At 37.3% G+C, this 21,558-nt stretch overlaps 1 protein-coding gene across 1 annotated transcript; it reads left to right on the top strand.

The window, feature by feature from the left end:
* The first annotated feature begins 13,561 nt into the window (after positions 1–13,561).
* On the top strand, positions 13,562–13,954 carry LOC132313821 (uncharacterized). The gene has a single exon (XM_059812763.1). It carries the CDS (start codon positions 13,562–13,564, stop codon positions 13,952–13,954), a length of 393 nt encoding a protein of 130 aa, XP_059668746.1.
* Positions 13,955–21,558: the final 7,604 nt, after the last annotated feature.

The raw sequence follows: 21,558 nt of genomic DNA, 5'->3' as shown, positions 1-21,558 counted from the left end.
GTGAAAATGAATCTCGTACGAGGATCCAGGCTCAAAATAATACATTTTGCAATAACTTTCATTAATTGCACAATGGCCCCTTCAAAAAATGAAAACTGCACTTATGGCCCAGAATGCCAAAAGATATTTTCTTAAATGCCCCTGAAATAAAATTCCTTCAAAAGATATTTACAAAAAACACCCCAAGAAATGAAAAAGATTCTGAAAAATTGTGCATCTATGGCCCTGTGGACACCGGGAGCAACCAGAGTACTTTCTTGCAAAAGTAAAGATACGTATTTCGAGAAAATCACTAAAGATAAAGGCACATGAAGTCAAAAACCAACTCCGAGCATGAGAAGTGAGATTGTGCCAACAATGTGACAAATGGGGAAAAGACAGAATAGGGAAAAAGACGAAACAGGGAAAAGGACGAAAGGCGCATAGTGTCCGAAAAGTGAAAATGCAGAAATGACTCGGTCTCAATGGAAGTTGTCAATCCATGGAAAAGAGTCTCAGGAACCAATTCCGAGCACTCGAGATGACACTAAGCGACACGAAACAAAGCTCAGAAAAGAAAATTAAACGAAAAAAATTCATTTGTAAAATTTCAGGAAAAAAGAAAGGAAGGCAAATGACCGGGTCGTTACAACCTACCCTCCTTAAAGGAATTTCGTCCCCGAAATTAGGAACATACCCGAGAGAACAGAATAATGACCGAACAAAAGGTCAAATCAAAGGACAGCTCACAATGCACTGAAGGACAAATCCTGAAGTCTAAAGATCAACTGAAGGAATCCGAAACCATGAATTGAGACAACACCCCATACGAGTCGGCACATTAACTCAACGTCAACCACCGAGAGAATCCCAAGAAAACGAAACGTTAAACGCGGTGAAAGAAGAGAGTGACAAGGCAGTACGAACAGTAACCAGAACCCGCCCACACTTACTCGTTAGTAAGGTAGCATGGCAGTATAAGGCACTAGTTCGTAACATGCTCCAGAAGGGAACTTTTCGATACAAATGACGTCAATGTAAAAAATAATCATTACCAAAGGCACTACGGAAACCAGGCATCTGCGAGAGTTGGGGTAGCTAATCCCAAAACCTGACAATAATGATACTGGCTCCATTACGCTTAAGGCCTTAGATCTAGAAGGCACGAAGGAAAAGGAAATAAAACGGTGCCTCCTTGGCCCACGTCTCACTCCTGCAGACAAGAAAATGGAACGAATCGCAGTCCTCTACGCTCATATGAGCCTTACTCGCATCAATCGGCAGAACAGACAAGAAGGTTCCCGACATGGGTCCTTACAGAATGAATTTCTCCTATCCAAGGAAGAAACTCGTGAAACGAGAAGGCATCGAAGGGATACGACAGATCTTAGGACACACTGTCAAAACCAGACATAAAAGTAAACAGGTAGCATGCAACATAGCAACAGACTATCTACTCACACAAGTAGTGAACGAGTTGCCACATAAGTAAATAGGCATGTTATCAAATCAAAACATGTTATCAAGAGCATATATACATATAAAGTATGCTTAACAAATAATAGATGTCTCAAAGCACCTAAGCATGTGAACATGTTATCATACAAGACATGTTATCAAAGAAGGCATGTTATCATGATATAAATGACACATCAAAGCAAAACAACATGAGCATGATATGCACCCAAAACCCGTCGTCCAAGGTATTCGAACCCGGACGCACTGATACCACCTTTGACGACCCTAATTTTTAGGCCAGCGTGTCCTGTGATGAACCGTAAGGATGATCCGATAACGGATCCGAATGCAGAAGCGAAAACAGAAAACAAGACTCTAAGAAGTTAAAGTGACCTTCCATGAGGTTGTGGAACTCAACAAGAACTGATGCGGAAGCAAAAGATAAAAAATATAACAAATAAGCCCCCTGGGGGCAAAATAGTCATTTCTGAAAACTGTAGATTTGGGTGCCACCGAGAACACCGCTGGAAGGATAACAAAAAACTAATCAAGATGGACTCAAGAATCGCAAGATTCAGATTCCGGACGAAGGAGAAACGGCATGACAAAGAAAAATGAGCACTTAAGGCAAAAAGGGTAAACTGGTAATTATCCAGGAAGAACCGGGTGCAACCGAGCACACCATTGGAAAGACAGCGAAAAATTAGTCAAGTTAAAAAAAAATTCACTTCAATCGGAGTCCGGACGAAGGAGAAACGCCCAAAAGAAGAAATGACGTCGTGGCGGCCCGACGAGGGGCCATGGCGCACACGGTGCCCATGCGTGAGCCCACTGGCGTGCATGCCGGCGCCCAAAGACATGGCTGGTGGCAACCCTTGGCTGTTGCTACATTTTTTTTGATCTGCCCAGAACTGAGGCTTGAAACGGAGGTCAAGACGAGTTTTTCTGGAAAAACACGAAGAAGAAACCCCCCCCCCCCCCTAAAAATCGTGTTTTCTACCCGACAACGCGGACGGAATCGAAAAAAACTCACTATGAAATCCCGAAAATGCCCCTAGATCAGAACTGAAAAAGAGTGTCATAAAGCTGCTAAATGAAAACTGGAAGCTGAAACTTCACGAGGGATTTCCGGTACCAAGACGACATTTTCTGGAAAAACACGAAGAAGAAACCCACCCCTAAAATCATGTTTTCTATTCAACCATGTTAAAAGGAGAAAATAAAACTGATGTGAAAGGTCCATAATGCCCCAAGATCAGAATATGCAAAAAAAATGTGAAATGAATTTATAAGAGGCTCAAAACACAAACGATAACGTTTTGCCCGGAAACGACCATGCACGCAAACGTAACTTACCTATTTAGACGCGCTACAATGGTCCATGGCTTAAAAATATAGCCGATACAAAATCCGACCCCCCAACGGGCAAAAAGACAAAAATGGACTTGGAATGGAAAACATGGAATCCAAAAATGTAAAATGGAGTCAAATGACCATTTGGCCCTTGGTCACACTTCATACAAGATTAATAAGACCCTATGAAAGAATGAAAATGGAATTCCCACACCCGATGCAACCATGGTGAAGCAATGACTTGCGATTTTTCAAGGTTTTCATAATATTTCATGAAGTTAAAAAGTTATATAGAATACAGTACACATGTCATTGGCCTCCAGCCTCATCTCATACATGTCAAATACATTGAAAGGAGTGCACTTATGTACACATTACATACATGGAATCAAATATACATATTTTGACATATAAGTCTACAAAATGACATTTCATGCTAACATTTGCATGAAATGGAAACTTGAAGGCTACACGACATCCAAGGAATGCTAGGCGTCACAAACCAAGTCTTCGTACCTGAAATATGCCCCAGTATCGTTGGGGTGAGTAACATAAAGCTACTCGTAGGAGATGAGCATGCATCGACCTAGCATTTTACAAATTTATCACCTTAAGGTGAAACATGTTAAAGGGGCTCATGTCACCTAACGTCTATGTCCAAGTGAGACTCAGGGAGCATCCTAAGCTACCTTAGAGTCTAAGCAACAAGAATCATGATATACATACGTGTATGAAACGAATCATGGTTGGGATAATACAAAAAACGCGATAAGAAGAATGCTTGAGCATAGATTAAACATGAATTATATTTTCAATACAATTGAACTAGGTCTAGAGTAATCCATACAACATGACAAAAGCATATTTGAATACAAGTTAACAAGAATTACATTATCCATGCAATTCAACAACAAAAGAGCATGTTATACAATGTAACAAGGTTTAAGTTCTCAAAGCCATCAACTTAGAATCTAAAGCACAAAATAACAGTGGTGGTTCACGCCACCTAACGTCTATGTTATAAATGAATCAATATGATCAATCCTAAGCTTTATTAGAACGTCAACACACGATTTTCAATATCAATGCAATTTAACCAACATTGGAACTACCAATACAACGCATAAAGCACAATTTCGCAAAGTTAACATCCTGTAACTTAAAATGGAACGACAAATAAGAAACAACAAGTTACAACATCATCTAGTTATCAACTTCAAAATGAAATGCGAAATCAAACAAAGTGGATACTCAGACGTCACGCCGGATCAGACCGACAACATAGTTACTTTAGGGTTACTAGCCCATGGCTAGCCCATGGGTAACCTCCCTGTGTGCGCACTAGACCATATAGAGGACTATCCCCCGTACTAGAACCACGTCCTAACCATAGTCAAACAACGACATCCCCAAGTTTCCAAAATCAACAAATTGTGCAACAATGCATATATCAACAGGAATATGCAAGATAATCAACTATCTATTAAGCACAACCAAATTTGGAAACCTATACAATACATGCTTGAAATCCACAACTAATATGATGTGATGAATGTCAAATCTTCAGTGTGCGATTCGTTACACGTTATGCATGAATGATGTTAAATTCGAAATGTGCAAATCATTACACAAGGCAACAATATATTCAATAAGGAAAACATATTCTCATGAGTATAAACATAGCAACTATGTTATCCAATGCTCAAAACATAACCAAATGAATATACAACAAGTCCATGTCCAGGATTTTAATATAGCAACGACTTTCAAACACAATTAAATCCATGGCTCAATTCGATAGAATTTAATTAAATAAAAATAATTAAATTCCCTGGATTCTAATTCAATTCCAAATAATCTAAAATTAATACATATTAAAGAACATGGCATGGTCATCACCTATATCCATTCTAAAACTCAATTAGGTTGTTGGAACAACAAAGTAGAACTCTAATTAAACCATGCTAATTTAATTACTAAGGTTCTAAAGCAACTTCAAATGGTCCATAATTAATATATACTAGTAAACAAGTCATGGCCAATACAAATATCAAGTTAAAATCTTAATTAAGCTAATGGGACCACAAAATAGATTTTAATTAATTCTTTTAATTAAAATCTCTAGATTTTCAAACTTAACCAAATGCTCTGAATTTAACATATCTTAGGGAACATGCCAAGGACTAGAGAAATATCACATTACAAGTTTATTTCATTCAATTTACGACCATGTGAATTAAACTTTCACTAAAGTTAAATATAAAATAAAAGTTGCAATTCTTATGCAATTAATCCCAATTTTATATATGTGAACAACTATACCTAAACTTAATTTTCTAGCATGCCACAATTCAATTCCAAATTGTATATCACCAAGAGGATTAAATCTTAAACATGGAATTTAATTAAATGAAAGGTTTCAAAACCTCACCGAATATTCTAAATCAAATATATGTGAAGCTATATGGCATGTAGATCAAGAATATCAAGTCGGAATTCAAATGGAGTGAATAGTGCACTCGGGGTAAATTAATTAATAATTACTAATTTTCAAAACACCTCCAATTACTTTCAAATTCAACTATGTTGAAGAGTATGCTAAGGCCTAATATAACATGCTAACACATATTAATTTCGACCTAGTTAAGGCCATGTGAATTAGTCTTTTACTTAAGATAAATATTGAATAAAATCTTTAATACTTATTCAAATGTTCCAATTTTAATACACGACAATGAGCATATCAAGGGGCAATATAAAATCATGCTACATGTTTAAACCAAGTCATGAGCAACCGAGAAAATTAGATCCCGTACAAGAAAAATAAATAATAAAATCTCTAGATTTTATATTTAATCATGCAAACAAGTAGTATAAGCATCACAAGTACGCTATATAACAAGAATTTAAACCTAGAACATCCCCTACCTCAATTTGAGATGAAAATCTGAAAAGCCATCAAAATGGAACGGCTCCGAATCCGACGAAACTACTAGATTTTGTCGGGGACAATGCCGTGAACATAACCCCCATGAAAGCCCCATCAAAATCATAACTTGACCTCAAAACCAAACTCAAGAAATGGTCAAAACTGAATTCGAATAAGGGGAAAAGGTAGAGCACGGCGAGGGAAACAACAAACGTTAAGGCCGAAGACTTTCCATCAAGGAAAAGTGAACCAAAAGAGGAGAGAGAAGATGACAGCACCCCTTGGGCTGCCATAGGAGCTCCAGGTCGTGCATGAAGAGGGGAGAAGATGAAAAATGAAATATCTCACCCCCCTTTTATAGAAATCTCAAAAAGTGCCCCGAACGGGCCCCGCCGGGTCCGAAAAAGTAAAATTTGAGCAGACGCACTCAAATGGCAAAACTTTGTGAACGAAAAAGATTCAAAATGATAAAATATGAACAAAGGAAGAAATGTCATCAAAAACTGAGTCCCAAGCAGAAAGTTATGCCCAAAACAAGTTTGGCACAAATTGGGGCCAGAAACCCTAAAACTGGAAAACATCGACCATGAGGAAATTCCAAGAGTACACAACTTGACGAAATGTGAAAATGAATCCCGTACGAGGATCTAGGCTCAAAACAAGACATTTTGCAATAACTTTCATTAATTGCACAATGGCCCCTCCAAAAAGTGAAAACTGTACTTATGGCCCAGAATGAAATATCTTCCAAAAGATATTTTCTTAGATGCCCCTGAAATAAAATATCTTCAAAAGATATTTATGAAAACACCCCAAGAAATGAAAAAGATTCTGAAGAATTGTGCATCTATGCCCCTGTGGACACCGGGACCAACCAGAGTACTTTCTTGCAAAAGTAAAGATACGTATTTCGAGAAAATCACTCACGATAAAGGCACGTGAAGTCAAAAACCAACTCCGAGCATGAGAAGTGAGGTTATGGCAACAATGTGACAAATGGGGAAAAGACAGAATAGGGAAAAAGACGAAACAGGGAAAAGGACGAAAGGCGCATAGTATCCGAAAAGTGAAAATGCAGAAATGACTCGGCCCTCAAAAGAAGTTGTCAATCCACGGAAAAGAGTCTCAGGAACCAATTCCGAGCACTCGAGATGACACTAAGCGACACGAAACAGAGCTCAGAAAAGAAAATTAAACGAAAAAAATGCATTCATAAAATTTCAGGAAAAAGGAAAGGAAGGCAAATAACCGGGTCGTTACAGAATGAAGGAATTATTATATGGAAATACTACCATTTATGCAACATCATGCAATTATTCAAGACAAAATTCAACTAATTGGCTCTTGACACATGGCGAGTTCTATGGAGCTTACCATAAGATAATATTTCTTTTAAAGAATTAATGGGTGAATTTTGTGGGCAAATCACGTATCTTCAAAACCCTTGAAGGGCTGAAGACTTACCAAAATTTGCAAGTTGACCAAGCTAGAAAACTAGAACGTGGAGGCTATATTTTCTCTTTCTTTTTAAGAGACTTCAGCAAATTGTCCAAACCTAGTCAAACTTCATTACTAAAATTAAGTAAGGCGTGGGGGTTTAATCTATTTGTATATATATATATATATATATATATATATCAGATTAAACCCACGATGAAAATAAGTCGCTGATATTTAGAGAGAATGATGCCATGAAACCAGAAAGGGAAGATTGATTGAGGAAAATTGCTGAAATTCAGGGAGCATTGTCGACAGAAGAAAAGAACATTGGGGATAAGCCCACGATGAGAAAACCGCTAAAGTCCAAGAGCCACGATGCCATAAACTCTGAACTAGAAAGGAAATTCTGAAGAAGGGAAGTTACAGGAGTTGAGGATGCCAACCCATGATGAGAAGGTCGCTAAAAAAAAGGAGTACATGGTGCCATAGATTCCAAACTCAGAAAGGAAAGTCTAAATGAGGGAAGGTACCAAAAATTCAAGGAAACGTGAATTTACAAAAGAATAAGGGACGTGGGGAATATCTGTATTTATGGATATATATATATATATATATATATTTATATATCAGATATAACTAAAGAAGGGGCCACAATGCCATGAAAGTTAAGGCCAAACAGGAAAGTCCAACCAGAAGAGGTTACCTAAAGCCAAGGGAACGTGGGTATATGAATAATTTCTATATACATACATGATATATATAGAAATTATACAGAATGAAGGTTCTATAGAAAGGGAAGACTATTAGAAATCGTGGGACACTTGGCCAAACAAGAATACGTCGGTTGAAAGTGATGGAACTTCATGTGATAACTACCACTAACTGAGGGAGTGTTTGAAATAAAGGAGAAGACCACACATGAGGGAGAAGACTAAGGAAGACATGGGACATGTGGCACGATCTGGACCTTCCAGGTGGAAGTTCTCAACTGCTGCTAGAAACCGCTGCTTCTATTTGGGCAGTTCTAGAACGTAGGAGAAGGCTTACAAACATGTATTCAACCACCAAGTCCACTATTTATCAATTATAAATCATGGGAGAATATGGTTTTACACTTGGCAACATTTAGAAAAGGCTAAAAGATCATGGGGCACATGGCAGTCCAAAATTTGGCCACATGAAAATCACTGGAGTTGCCACACCAAGCATGGAAGAGCTCTATAAATAGAACACTCAAGGCTAGTTTGCAAACCCTACCTACTTAGCCTAAACAACACAAGCTCAAAGCTTTATCAACACAAGCATCTTTGCTTTCACGTATCTCTCATTTCAATAATGAGTTTGCACTATATCTAAACCTAGCACTTTGCTAGTACATGTATTTCCATTCCTGTAATGAATGTACATCATTTTAAGTTGAATCCAGTAGTTTTCTATCTTATATAGCATTCATTCCATGTGATGAATTCTCATAACACTTGAGTTAAGTCCAACACTCATTTGTTACTTCAACCTAGCACCACATTTCTATGTCTCAAAATTTCTAGTCTTACACTTTAAATTACATTAATTTCCAGCTTTCCACCTTCAATATAGTCTTTATTTCCATTAGCCATAGAATAGTTTGAAGTCCTTGTTCAAAGGCAAAAAAGACCTTTCGAAGGTAGTCATTCCAGACCTTCGTACAATCGCCTTATCCCTACAAATTTCTAACTGGATTACTGTTCGGATTTTCACTTTGGAACTATTGCAGTTCCTGGCACGCCGGCACACCACACTATTTTATCCTATCCACATTCCACGCATTCCAGATAGTGTATTCAGGTAGGATATCTAGACAGATTGTTCAATGGCCAGTGAAAGAAGGTAAGGCAAGTCTTTCCAAGACCCTACCGAGATTGAAGGGTTGCAAACTAGTAAACTTCCAGCTAAAGGTTCACAGTTTACAACAAACAACAACGACATGGTGGAAAAGTTTGCCCAAACAATGGCAAATGGTCCCATCATGGATAACATCCACATGATGGCCATACAACAAGATATCTTTGTGTAAGACCAAGCAAAAGTCGTCCAAGACTTAGCCAGAGTTGTGCAAGACCAATCTAAGGCTAGCTGTAATACCCCTAATTTCAGAAGGATAGTCCTAGTATTTAATTTATTATTTGAATTGAATTTTTTATTATTTAAATTGTTTAGTTGCTTGTGTGTTGGACTTAATTGATTGTTTGATTTTTAATCGATTACATGCTTGTTTGTCTTGTGTTGTTTATATTACTTGTGGATTGGTTTATTTAAATGGTGTTTTATTTTCTTTTATTATTATGGTTTTAATAGAATTATTTTAACTGGTTATTTAAATTGTATTTTGTTTTTTTTAACTTAATTATATTCTAGCATTTTAATTATTTATGTGGCTTTGTGATTTAAATGTAATTTAGCTACTTCATTATTAGGGTTTTATGTTATACATTATAGTCGGGTTAGAGCCGACTTGTTGTTGGTTTAGGATTTAATATAGGGTTTAGATTAAAACCTATAAATACATAAGCATACGTCTACCAAGGGTTACAAAACAAACCCTATTCAGCCTATTCACGAATACTGTGAAACGGAGAGTTACAGAGAGGAATACAGAGAGCAACAGAGAGGGAACTTTGAGGGTTTAATAGAGAGGCTCAAGGAGGAAGGAGTGGGTTGCTTCTGGGTTAGCCAAGAGTAATAGAGGCGTCGAACAAAGTTGGAAGTTCAGAGACGTGGATTAGAGTTTCAAATCTGAAACTCAAAGGCAAGTTTCTGTTCTTGCTCTTTCCCTTTAATTCGTGTTCTGTGCATGCCTAGCTAGACTCCAAGGGTTTAAATACATGATAAAACTGATTTAATCATGCATGCTTAACTGGATTAAAATAGAGGGTATATGTTTTTAGTTTCAGTTTCTTATTTTGAATGGTTGTAGAAGTTTTAATGCATAATTGTTGTTTAAGATAAATATTTGCATGTTAAAATACTTATAATAATTTAGTATGGACGTATGGGACGTAGGTTGAAGCTTAGAGGCCTTAACAATGGAGTTCTGGGGCTTACAGGGGCTGAACGGATGAATAAGACGGCTTTAGCATCAACTTAGCCGACTCAGTTGGGAACTGAGCCGACTAAGTTAGCAACTTAGCCTGCTCAGTTGGCAATTGAGCCGACTAAGTTGGGCCGCGACTTGGATTTTAGTTTTAATTGCCCAGAATTGTGTTGGAACCTATTTTAATTAATCTAAATGGGTTAAATGGACTTTAGAGGGTTCTAGGAAGCATAATACACTTCTTATATTAAAGGAAATGGGTAATATGGATTTATAAATAATTTTTATAAATTATTTAAGGGATAGTTTGTTGTTTAATTGTTTAACAGTTGTGTTAAATTGTTCTAAATGATGTATATTATTGTTTTAGACCTTTAAAATTATAAGCAAATAATGATTCATAAATGGATTAAGTTATAGATAGTGTACAATTAGGGGAAGATCCTACATGTTGAGCTTTGCAAATGCTAATCAGTTTACACTTTAGAACTTGGAGGATTATTTTATATGAATTAATTTTAATTAATCATATTTGGATAGGATTATAAGTAACATGGATTACCTGAATTTAACCATGCTTGTGTTGGATCAAATTAATATTGACTTTGCTATTCAACTGCATCAGTTTATGGATATTCTGGAGGATGTGAAAGCTTATACTTGTTTAGCTGTTTATATTATTGGAATTAGATTTTTAGGCTCTCTAATGACTGCCTAGTTTTGATATACATGTGTTAATTTATATTGACGCATGTTTTGAAGGATGGTTGTTGGATGTATATAATAGTGTCATTTATTTAACTATGCTATCTAGAGGATTGTATGTACCAGTATGGGACGGTGACATTCTAGGTATGGACTAGTTCAAACACTGTGTTTTGCCTAACTTGGATTGAGTTATGGACTAACCATAAAGGTTAAGTACATCTCATATTTGAGTCATATCAATTGTGAATTGAATGACCTACTATGGTTTCAGGATGGATTTGTTATACATATATCAGACCACTACACAGATGGATGGTATTTTGTATTAGGAGGAGTACGGACTTTATATATATATTATATATGTGCCATGGTATAAGCCTGAGTCTCAGGACCATGGTTAGGGCACGTATATAGCTTAGGATGGATAACTGGACATAGTGTTGTTCCCTGGTAGGTCTAAGTACTCATGCCCACCTTAGGGTGCGTATTCGCATGTTGCCTTCTATTCAGGCTGAGACAGACCTATTGGACTAGCGAGCGTCCTATGGTATGTACTGTATATGCATATATGGACTACTCTAGATATTGTTGAGTCTATCTAGGATGTATTTGCGTATCGGATTCCTGTTTGGATTGTAGTAGAATCGGACTTGCATGTAGGCCTGACCCACTCTTTTATTTTTCAGGTGTTCGTTAGTTCCAGGGTTAGAACTTGGACATGCAGAGTAGATACAGACACTCATTCCTCTAACTACGTAGGAATACTCTCTATGTTTAGCTTTAGATTTTACTTCAGTTGTTTTAGTTTCAGTTTAGGATTTTAATAAGGGGTCCACTGGATGGATTCCCGAGTTGTATGGATTGGAGGTTTTAGGAAGTTGGATTTTATTATTATGATTTAAGGATTTTATTATTTAGTATTTGTTTAGAGTTATTATTTATTTCTTTAATTCATTATTTTGTATTCCGTGTTCGTTTTAAAATATTAATTGTTTGATATTCCTTCGGGTTTGGGCTTGGGCGTGATCAACCCGTGTCTCGGATCCGAGGGGTATCACACTAGCTAAGATAATGCAAAAGCCACTCTTGCCAATGATTGAAAACTAGTAGAAATGGTAAACCAAATCTCTCATAGGTTTGAGTCTATATTGGAGCGGTCCATTGGAAGTTTGGCACAATCCTTGGCCCCTCAGCTGAATAATTCTGAAAATACTCAACAGTTAGCCTTCCAACTCAGTAGGCTGACTACTTTATTGAAGGCAGTCCCTTTCAACAACATACAGGTTCATTCCTTCCAACTCTGCAGCAGGTGCAATCCCTTCCAATGGCACAGATATATATTCCAACTGCACCTGTGACCGTTCCTATGGCATAGATGACCATTCCACAACCAGCGCCCGTGCCAGCCATTCAGCAAGTTCAGAATACTCCATATGTGGCATTCCCACAACGAACATGGCATAATCAGCCTGGCCAACCATGGCCATACCACGTTCCTCAAGAACATCAGAATGTTCCACTTATAAATATTCAGCCAGCCGCACCTGTTCCTCCAAGGCCACACATAGCCATTCCTATGGCAGTTAGGGGGCAACCTTTTCCAAGGGAGCCACTCCAGGACCAAGGAGGAAAGAACCATTGGAGGAATAACCTTTTTAACACCAACCCACTACCGATGGTAGGTGGGGGGCATCAAGGGGTCAACCAACCTCAAGGGAGGCCAGATAACAACCTTCCACAGCCCAAGGCATTTGATAGAGGATAATTTATAGAATTCCTCTAACAAGAGTTTGGCCTAACTCGAAGGGGTGGAAGACCATCTTACAGAAAGCCCTATTCGGAGTTCATTGATGAAGTTAAGTATCCAAGGAATTTCAGAATTCTAGAATTCACAACCTTCAATGGAGAGGGCAAACAATCCACATTGGAATATATAAGCCGTTTCACTGTTCAATATGGAGAAGCAATAGCCAATCCATAGCTGAAGGTACGTTTGTTTTCAAATACATTGACTGGCTATGCTTTTAGGAAGGTATTCGAACTTGCCAGCCAACTTCATCCAAAGTTGGCAGCAATTTGAGGATTTATTCCATACTCAGTTCTATAATACCGAGCCTGAAGTGTCTATGGCAGATCTTTCCAGACTTCATCAGTTGCCTGGAGAGTCGATGATCAAATTCCTTTCCAAATTCAGAAGGGCTAAATACAAATGCAATATATCCTTGCCACCAGAAGAGTATATGAAAATGGCTATCAATGGTTTGGAATTTAAACTTCGTAAGAAGTTTGAAGGAGTGCAATTCCAGGATTTATTCGATTTAGCCAGGAGAGTGGCTAAGTACGAAGAACTCCTTCATAAAGAACAAGACCGTAAGTCTTCTTCCAAGGGCACTTATTATCGTGATCTTAACTATAAAGTATTTTCCACTGAAATAGAGGGAGATTTGGAAGTTAATATAGTTGAGCCCAACATAAAGAAGGCCTATACTTGTGAGGCTTTGGCAAAACCAAAATCACCCAGGGCCAACTTGCAGGCCGCCTCTAGTTCCAAGTGGAAGGGGGCAGACCCTTCCAGGAGTTACTCTTTTGACATTTCCATAGCTAAGTAAATCTTTGATTTGTTTATGGCTGATAAGCAACTGATCTTCACAACAGGCCACAAGATGCCAATGGCCTCTAAAATGGCTGAGAAAGAGTATTGTCAATTCCATAATTCGTGGAGCCATTCCACTAACAATTGTGTAGTTTTTCACAATATTGTGCAGAAAGCAGTTGAAGATGGCAGGCTGAAGTTTCCAGAAAAATCAGAGGTGATGGGTGTTGATGGAAATCCTTTCCCTAAGGTTGTTGCAACAAATGTTGCTTCTATAGTCTCGAAACACCCCAAAAAGAAGGTTGACTTGATAGATCCAGCAACCAGTGGAAAGCTGGAAATTCCTAAACCGGCAGCATCCATGGAGAAAATAGTGGCTGAGTTGGATAGGCAACTCCGAGAGGCTCAGATTGCCTTAATCTAGTAAGGTTGTTGCCCTAAGTATAAAATTCAGAATGAAGGTTGCCATAGAGATTTTCCAAATGAGAAGCAGAATGAGAAGCTTTCTAATGGCGACCGAGGTCAAAAAAGGAAGGTCCATGACCGGCTAACCTTCCAAAAGGTGGAAAACACAGTTACTGTAACCATTCCAGAGAAGGAAAGCTGAGTCCATACAGAAAGAAGGTCATCGACAAGGAAACCAGAATTCCTTCCAAGGAGTTTGGAAAGAAGTAGAATTTCTTATGAGGTAAGGTCTCGTCCTAGCAGAAAGTATGAAAACAACAATTGGCGTAGCAGAACCTCTGAAGGTGACAGATATTCTAGGCCAAAATTGGCTTCGGAAGTATGGATCAGAAAGGGGAATGAGCATCTCCATCCAAGAATGGTTAAGCCTCCCACTTCATAAAATGAAAGGTGGAAGAGGCTTGATCATCCCAAGTTTCCTATTCATGATGATTCTTATTTGACTTGCACACAGAAGCAAAGGCAGCAAAGGAAAAGGTTTGACAGAAGAAAATTATGGGAGAAAGATGGTCCAATGGGCCAAAGAAGATTACTAAGCCATCAGACTTGTTAAAACTTCAAGCTAAAGGAAAGGAAAGAGATCCTGATGATTTGCTAGATCTGGATTCAGAAGTTGGAAATTCCTTGATCACAGAAAGCCCTCCTACAAAAGAGGAAACAGACTTGGAAATCTCCAACAGTTCCAGTAGCAGCAAAAAGATTTGTTTTGGCAGCCTTCCGGGTAAGTTTACTTGCAATATGGTAGTGGTTCTTCCTTTATTTTTTGAACCACAACTAAATCAGCCAACTTCAATGGAAGGAGATGTAGTAGACACAAGTCTTCCCGTGGAAGGCCCTGGACAGTCTAGTTCCGGTCCATTCATAATGGAACCAAATAATGATATCCATGTAGAAGAGGTTTTCGAAGATGAAGTTGAACATCTTCAAAAATTGAAGGGAGTTGTGATTGAAGAAAACCGCCCCACGGCGCCAAAGAAGATTATTTTGGAGAAGCCACTATATGGCATAACTCAACAACTCAAGCCTCTATATATTAAGGTACTGGTGGAAGGGAGACCTTTGGCAAGAGTTCTGGTAGATAATGGTTCAGTATTGAACATTGTTCCAATCAATGTCATGCGCATGATTAGAAAGTTGCCTGAAGACATCATTCCAACCGATGTATCCATTAGTGGATTCATGGGAGGAATAGTGAAGACACGAGGAATTCTACCATTGGAATTAACGGTGGGAGATAGGACTTCAATCATATCCTTCTTCGTCATTGAGTCCACAGCGGCCTATAACTTGCTTTTAGGCCGCGAATGGATTCACCTAAACTTTTGCATTCCATCTTCACTCCACAAAATGCTGATATTTTGGGATGGAGATGAGGTAAATGTGGTGGAGGCTGATAATTGGCCATTTGTGGCAAGGGTTTACCATGCTGATGCCGAGTTATATAGTGAAGAATTCGTTCCAATTAGATTTATTGGAAAGGATAACAAGGGCCGTCCAAGGAAGGCTATTATGAGAAAAACTTTTTCCGAAGAGGACATAAGGGATCTTTTCCAAGGAACACCAAGGCCAACAATTTTACCCAAGGCCGGTACTCAATGCTACATTTCAAACAAAAGTTTTTATGGAAGAAAAGCCTAAGGAAGATAGAATACTTGGCCAAGCGGTTAATTGCTGCCCTACCAGGTTGAAAGCATACCTAGCCGAACTACGGCTAGAAAGGACTACAGGGGCATGGATGCATAGTTCTTCAGAAATATTTTTATTTCTTGGGGTGTTTTTCGTAAATATATTTTGAAGATATTTTATTTCAGGGGTTTCTGAGAAAATATCTTTTGGAGGATATTTTCATTTGGGGTCACTTGTGCAATTATCTATTTGTGTAGGCCTTTGTGTAATTAATGAAAGTTAATTGCTAAGTGTCTCCTTGGGGCTTGAATCCTCGTATGGGATTCGTTTCCACATTTTGTCGAGTCATGTGCTCTTAGAATTGTCTTATGGTCGAACTCTACAGTTTTTGGGTTTTTAACCCCAGTTGCCGCCGAACTTGTCCGGGGCATATCTCTCTGTTCGGGACTCAGTTTTTAACGCCGTTTCTTCCATTGTTTATTTTTTCTCATTTCAGTTCTTTTTGGTTCACGGAGTTATACCGTTTGAGCTCGTCTGCTCAAATTCCACTTTTCCGAACCCGGCGGGACCCGTTCGGGGCACTTTTTGAGTTTTTCTATAAATAGGGGGCCTTTAAGTGAAAAATCAGATTTCTCACTCTCTCTCCCCTCTCTTGGCTGGCCCTAGCTTCCTCCCATGGCTACCATCTTCTCTCTCTTCTTTTGAACCTCCTCCCTTGAATGAAAAGTGGTAAAGCCTTAGTGTTTATTGTTCACCTTAACGATGCCTTCTATTCCAACCAATTGGAATTCCGTTTTGGCATTTTTTTAAGTTCGGGTTTGAAGTCAAGTTGTAATTTTGATGGGGCTTCTTGGGGGTTCATGTAGATCGTGTTGTCCCCGATAAAACCTAGGAGTTTCGTCGGATTCGTAGCCGTTTCATTTCGGTGGAGATTTGTGATTTCATCACAAAATGAGGTAGGGGATGTCTTAGGTTTATATTATTATTATATTGATTATTTTATAAGCATATACAACTTGTGAGCATGCCTTGTTCAAGTTTTTAGAATTTAATTTATTTATTTTCTTTGTTTAGGATTTAATTCTAAGGATGGTATATGGTTTAGAATTAAATTGTGGCATGCTAGTAAATTAGGCCTTGGTATGTTGGTTAACATATATTAAATTTGGAGCTTTTGAATAAGAATTGCAAAACTTATTTAATATTTATCTTTTATGAAAGTTTAATTCACATAGTTGTATCAAGCATGAAATCAACTTATAATGTGATATTACGGTAGGCCTTGGTGAGTTCTTTAACATATGTTAAATTAAGGTTAATTGGAGTTGATTGAAAATCTAGAGAAAAATTAATTAATGAGCTTAATTAATTTTATTTTAAGTGTGTTGGTCACTTAAATTGATATCGGAGGTTATAGGTTGCTAATCCCTTGAAATGTAGTCCGTTTAATCACCTTGTGAGCATATTACTAATTTGATGTAGAATTAGTACTTGAGGCATCTTAAAATGGTAATTGGACTGAGCATGATATAGAATATCATTGACTTACATAGCTTGTTTAAACATATCTTGTGTAGGTATATAGCTTGTTAGAATATTACAATTGTTTACCTTGGAAGCTTGATACTAAATTGTAGCTTATTTAGTACTTGTGGCTTAGTGTGGTAATGTGGCTCAATTATTGTAAAATATTCTTGTTTTGGTGTATAAATTGCATATTGGAGACTTGACATGTCATACGCTATATAGACTTGAATTCTAGGACATGGTTTGTGTGGATTCAATCTTATTTGTGCATGGAAGATGGTTTTATGCATTATTGGATTTGGCATAAGTTTGGTCTAACTTATTGATTTTTGTATAAGTTTTGAACTTATTGATTTTGGAAAGCTTGTAAGGACATATGTCACGTGATGGCTAGGGCTTGACTCTAGTATGGAGACAAGAGTCTTCTAAGTCATAAGTGCGCACTAGGTAATACCTTGTAGGTCGTAATTGCCCGAAATAACTTATGCATATGTGCACTAGGTAGTGCCTTGTGGGTCGTAATTACCCGAAAACACTTGCTTGGTCTAGAGACCGCATTTCCTAGTCTTTCTACTTTGATTTCATATTCAATTTCAAGTTATTAATCATAGATTACTTGTAGCTTGAGAATTGGTGCTTGCTTATATATTTTGATCTCATTTAGTATATTTGAAACTGTATACTTGAACTTGTATCCTTGTTAGTGTATCTGAACTCTATCTAGTGTATTTACGCTTAGTATGCTTGTTTTGTGTATGCGGATTTCATGTTAGTATACTTGTGCCATGTATACTTGTCTTGTGCATACGTGTTTAGCTTAGTATATTTGTGTTTGTATACTTGATTTATGAGTACTCTATACATATATCTTATACTTGTGTATGTATGCTAGATATTGTTTATCCCGTTTAATATGATTTAGTATACTTGTGAGCATGTGTACTCGAATGTCATGTATCATGTTTTAATACGGTTTAATGTACTTGAGCATGTATGCTTGTATGCCGTAGTTCATTTCAATTGCATGAGTAGCTTAGGATGATCCCTAAGTCTCACTTTGACATAGACGTTAGGTGGCATGAGCCCCTTTAACATGTTTCACCTTAAGGTGATAAAATTGTAAAATGCTAGGTCGATGCATGCTCATCTCCTACGAGTAGCTTTATGTTACTCAAACACGTAGTGGGGACATTTTTTAGGTACGAAGACTTGGTTCGTGATGCTCATCATTCCTTGGATGGCTTATAGTTTTTAAGTTTCCATTTCATGCAAATGTTAGCATGAGATGCCTTTTGTAGCTTTATTTGACAAAATGTGTATATTTGATTCCATATATGTAATGTGTACATGAGTGCACTCCTTACAATGTATTTAACATGTATAAGATGAGGCCGAAGGTCAATGTCATGTATTTTGTATCCTATGTGACTTATGATTTCATAAAATATTATGAAAACATTGAAAAATGCCAAGTAATTGTTTCACCATGTTTGCATCGGGTGTGGGAATTCCATTTTTATTCCTTTATAGGGTCTCATTAATCATGTATGAAGTGTGGCCAAGGGCCAAATGGTAATTTCCAATCATTTGTTAATTTTGGTTTTCAAAATTTCCATTTCAAGTTCATTTTCGCCTTTTTAGCCGTAGGGGGGTTGGATTTTGTATCAGCCATTTCTGGGAGCCGCGGACCATTCCCGCGTGCTCAAAATCACTTATTACGTTTGCGTACATATTCGTTTCAGCCTAGAGTGCATTTGGGGTCAAATGTATGTTTGGTGCAAACTTACATTTTTGTCGTTGAGCCTAAACTGAGCGTAAGGGCATTTTGGGGTTTTCACTTCAAAAATTAAGGTTGGTCTTGACATGGTTGACTAGAAAACATGATTTTAGGTGGGGTTACTTCATAACTTTTTTCCAAAAAATTCCCTTAAAGACCTCAAAATCACATTTTAAACTAAGATTTCTACTAAGCCTTCAGCAGAACGAGCGCTCGTCCATGTAGCATGAGCGCTCATAAATGGGGTAGTAGGTTTTGGCCCTGGGCTTGCACTATACGAGGCTCGTAGCCCTCGTACGAGCGCTCATGGTACTGTTCACGTGGGTGTCTGTTTGTGTCTTGGTTCAGCACTGCACCTCCAACTTTAAGTTATTGTATCTTCTTCATTTTAACTCTGAATTGGTCCATTCATGATTCTAAATTGACCGTGTCAAAATAAGCTTTCCAATGGTGCCAATTACAGCTTCAGATTCTTCTTGTAGCTCAAGATATTAAAGTTTTAGTAAAGTAATGTCAGTTTTTGGTTCGAATCGGGATAGGGTTTCCCTTCCTTCAACTTCAGAACTTCATATCTTTTCCATCCGGACTCCGAATCAGGTGATTCTTGAGTCTAAATTCATTAATTTTTCATTTTCTTTCTAATGGTATGCTTAGTAGCATCTATTTCTCAATGAAATGACCATTTTGCCCCTTGGTTCATTTCTCTTCAGATTTGGCATTCTTGCTTCATTGCTTGGCTCATTTGAGTTCCATGGCTTCATGTGGAGTCAATTTGGTGCCTAAGGGATGACGTACATCTTTAGAGGTCACCTTTCTTCTTTTGCTTCTACATTTTGGATCCTTTTCGGGTCATTACAGGATACACTGGGTTGAAAGATCCAGGGTCATCACAATAAGGGTTTTCAAACCCTATTGTAGACCATCATATGTATTTATACATTAAACAAAATCCAACCCTAGTCCTAATTGAAATCCAAGTTCGACGGAAAGAAAACTAAAATATAATTACATATAATATAATGTTATAATAATTAAATATATGCATAATTTATAATTATATATATATATATAACCTATTAACCTAAACTATTATTATTAGTATTAATAATAAATAATTATTAATAATAATAATACTTTATCCTTATATACGTATATACTCAATTATACATGAACAACCATCCATATATGGGTAAATATCTGTACCCGTAATCAACACCCATTCAAGTAGTCCATGCGACTTAATTATTGGTCCATTACTACTATCCAAATCCATCCTTTTAAACTAAAAAATAAAATAAAATAAAATACACATTTAATCTAGCCAATAAAATTACATTTAAACAAACGCATCATCTTTTAACAAATAATTTCATACAATAATTAATTTAAATAAACCACTTAAGCACACACTTACAATTAAACAATTAATTCACTTAAATGTATAACATAAAGCCTCATAAACACATAGCCACGTAAGCACCTAAAATACAATAAAATAAATAATTAAATCCCTTTTTTTATATCCTTCTGAAAATTAGGGGTATTACATTCTTCCTCCCTAACAAAAGGTCCTCGGAATTCACGAAACTCTGAATTATTTTCTTTTAAAAATTCATTTTTGTTCTCATGTGGAATCAGCCTCTGTGTATGGGCTCCCTCGAATTCCAATGCACCCAGCAATATCTAAGGTTCCTATATTAAAGAAACATTATAAATGTATAAGTCCGAGGTTGTATTTAACAATGACCCAGTTTTACCCATTATTTAGTTAAGGGTAACGATCCCTATTCCTCTAAGTTCCATAGGATATACACACAAAATTCTTATCTATCCAGCGCTATCAAGTTGGTAATGCTAATCTATAGGCTACTACCTCAATTGATAAACACAATCCGTGAAAAGTCAATTTAATACATAAAAACTGACCTTCCTCTAAAACACATACTGCTTCCTATATGGAAGACATCCCAATCAACCGTTTCTTGATAGAAAACTCTAGTGCACGAGTTCAACTATTTACAAAATCCTACTACCGCCTCTAAACCGCGCGAAATCCATTACAAAGAAGAGTATGTTTCTCCGATGTATCCTTAAATGAAATCAAGGTCTTATTAAACGTTGTCACACTAGACGGACAAAAATCTGAAAAGCGAAATAAACACTTTCAATTATCCATGAAAGCCTACGATATATGTCCAAAGTATACCCTCCATGATCAAATATAATTTCTCAAACAAATCCCCCATCTAGAGATATGAAGCAAAGTTGCTGCTCCAAAATCTTCAGAAAATTCCTTCGAAACAACATTTTTCATCCATAATAATGGATATCCTCATGCTATAACATACTCCATTATCAGTGCAATGTAGAACTGATATGAAGCTCTAAAGTGAACACTACTAGAATGAATGTCCACAACCAAACTTGCTCAATCCACCACTCTTAATCTATATGGAATTATAATTCCAATTAATGTCGAGAATTTCTACCAACCATCCATTCCTGATTAGTCCTACTGCCATTTTGATATAGGAAGTGGCAAAAATCTCCAATGATATCTAGTTATCAATTTTTTTCCATTTTTCTAACAAGTGTTTCACTCAGAGACAGTTATATACATGTCCCTATCCGTA

Source organism: Cornus florida, unplaced genomic scaffold (assembly GCF_030987335.1).
Source record: "Cornus florida cultivar Cherokee Brave unplaced genomic scaffold, ASM3098733v1 CherokeeBrave_3.0.0_Hap2_Chr06, whole genome shotgun sequence".
NCBI lineage: Eukaryota > Viridiplantae > Streptophyta > Magnoliopsida > Cornales > Cornaceae > Cornus > Cornus florida.
Note: the sequence above shows the minus strand (reverse complement) of the source record. Positions and strands in the feature narration are given on the sequence as shown.

Bases quoted from the DNA above. Each gene is read 5' to 3' on its own strand.
- LOC132313821 (XM_059812763.1), top strand. From the start codon at position 13,562: ATGGCTGATAAGCAACTGATCTTCACAACAGGCCACAAGATGCCAATG.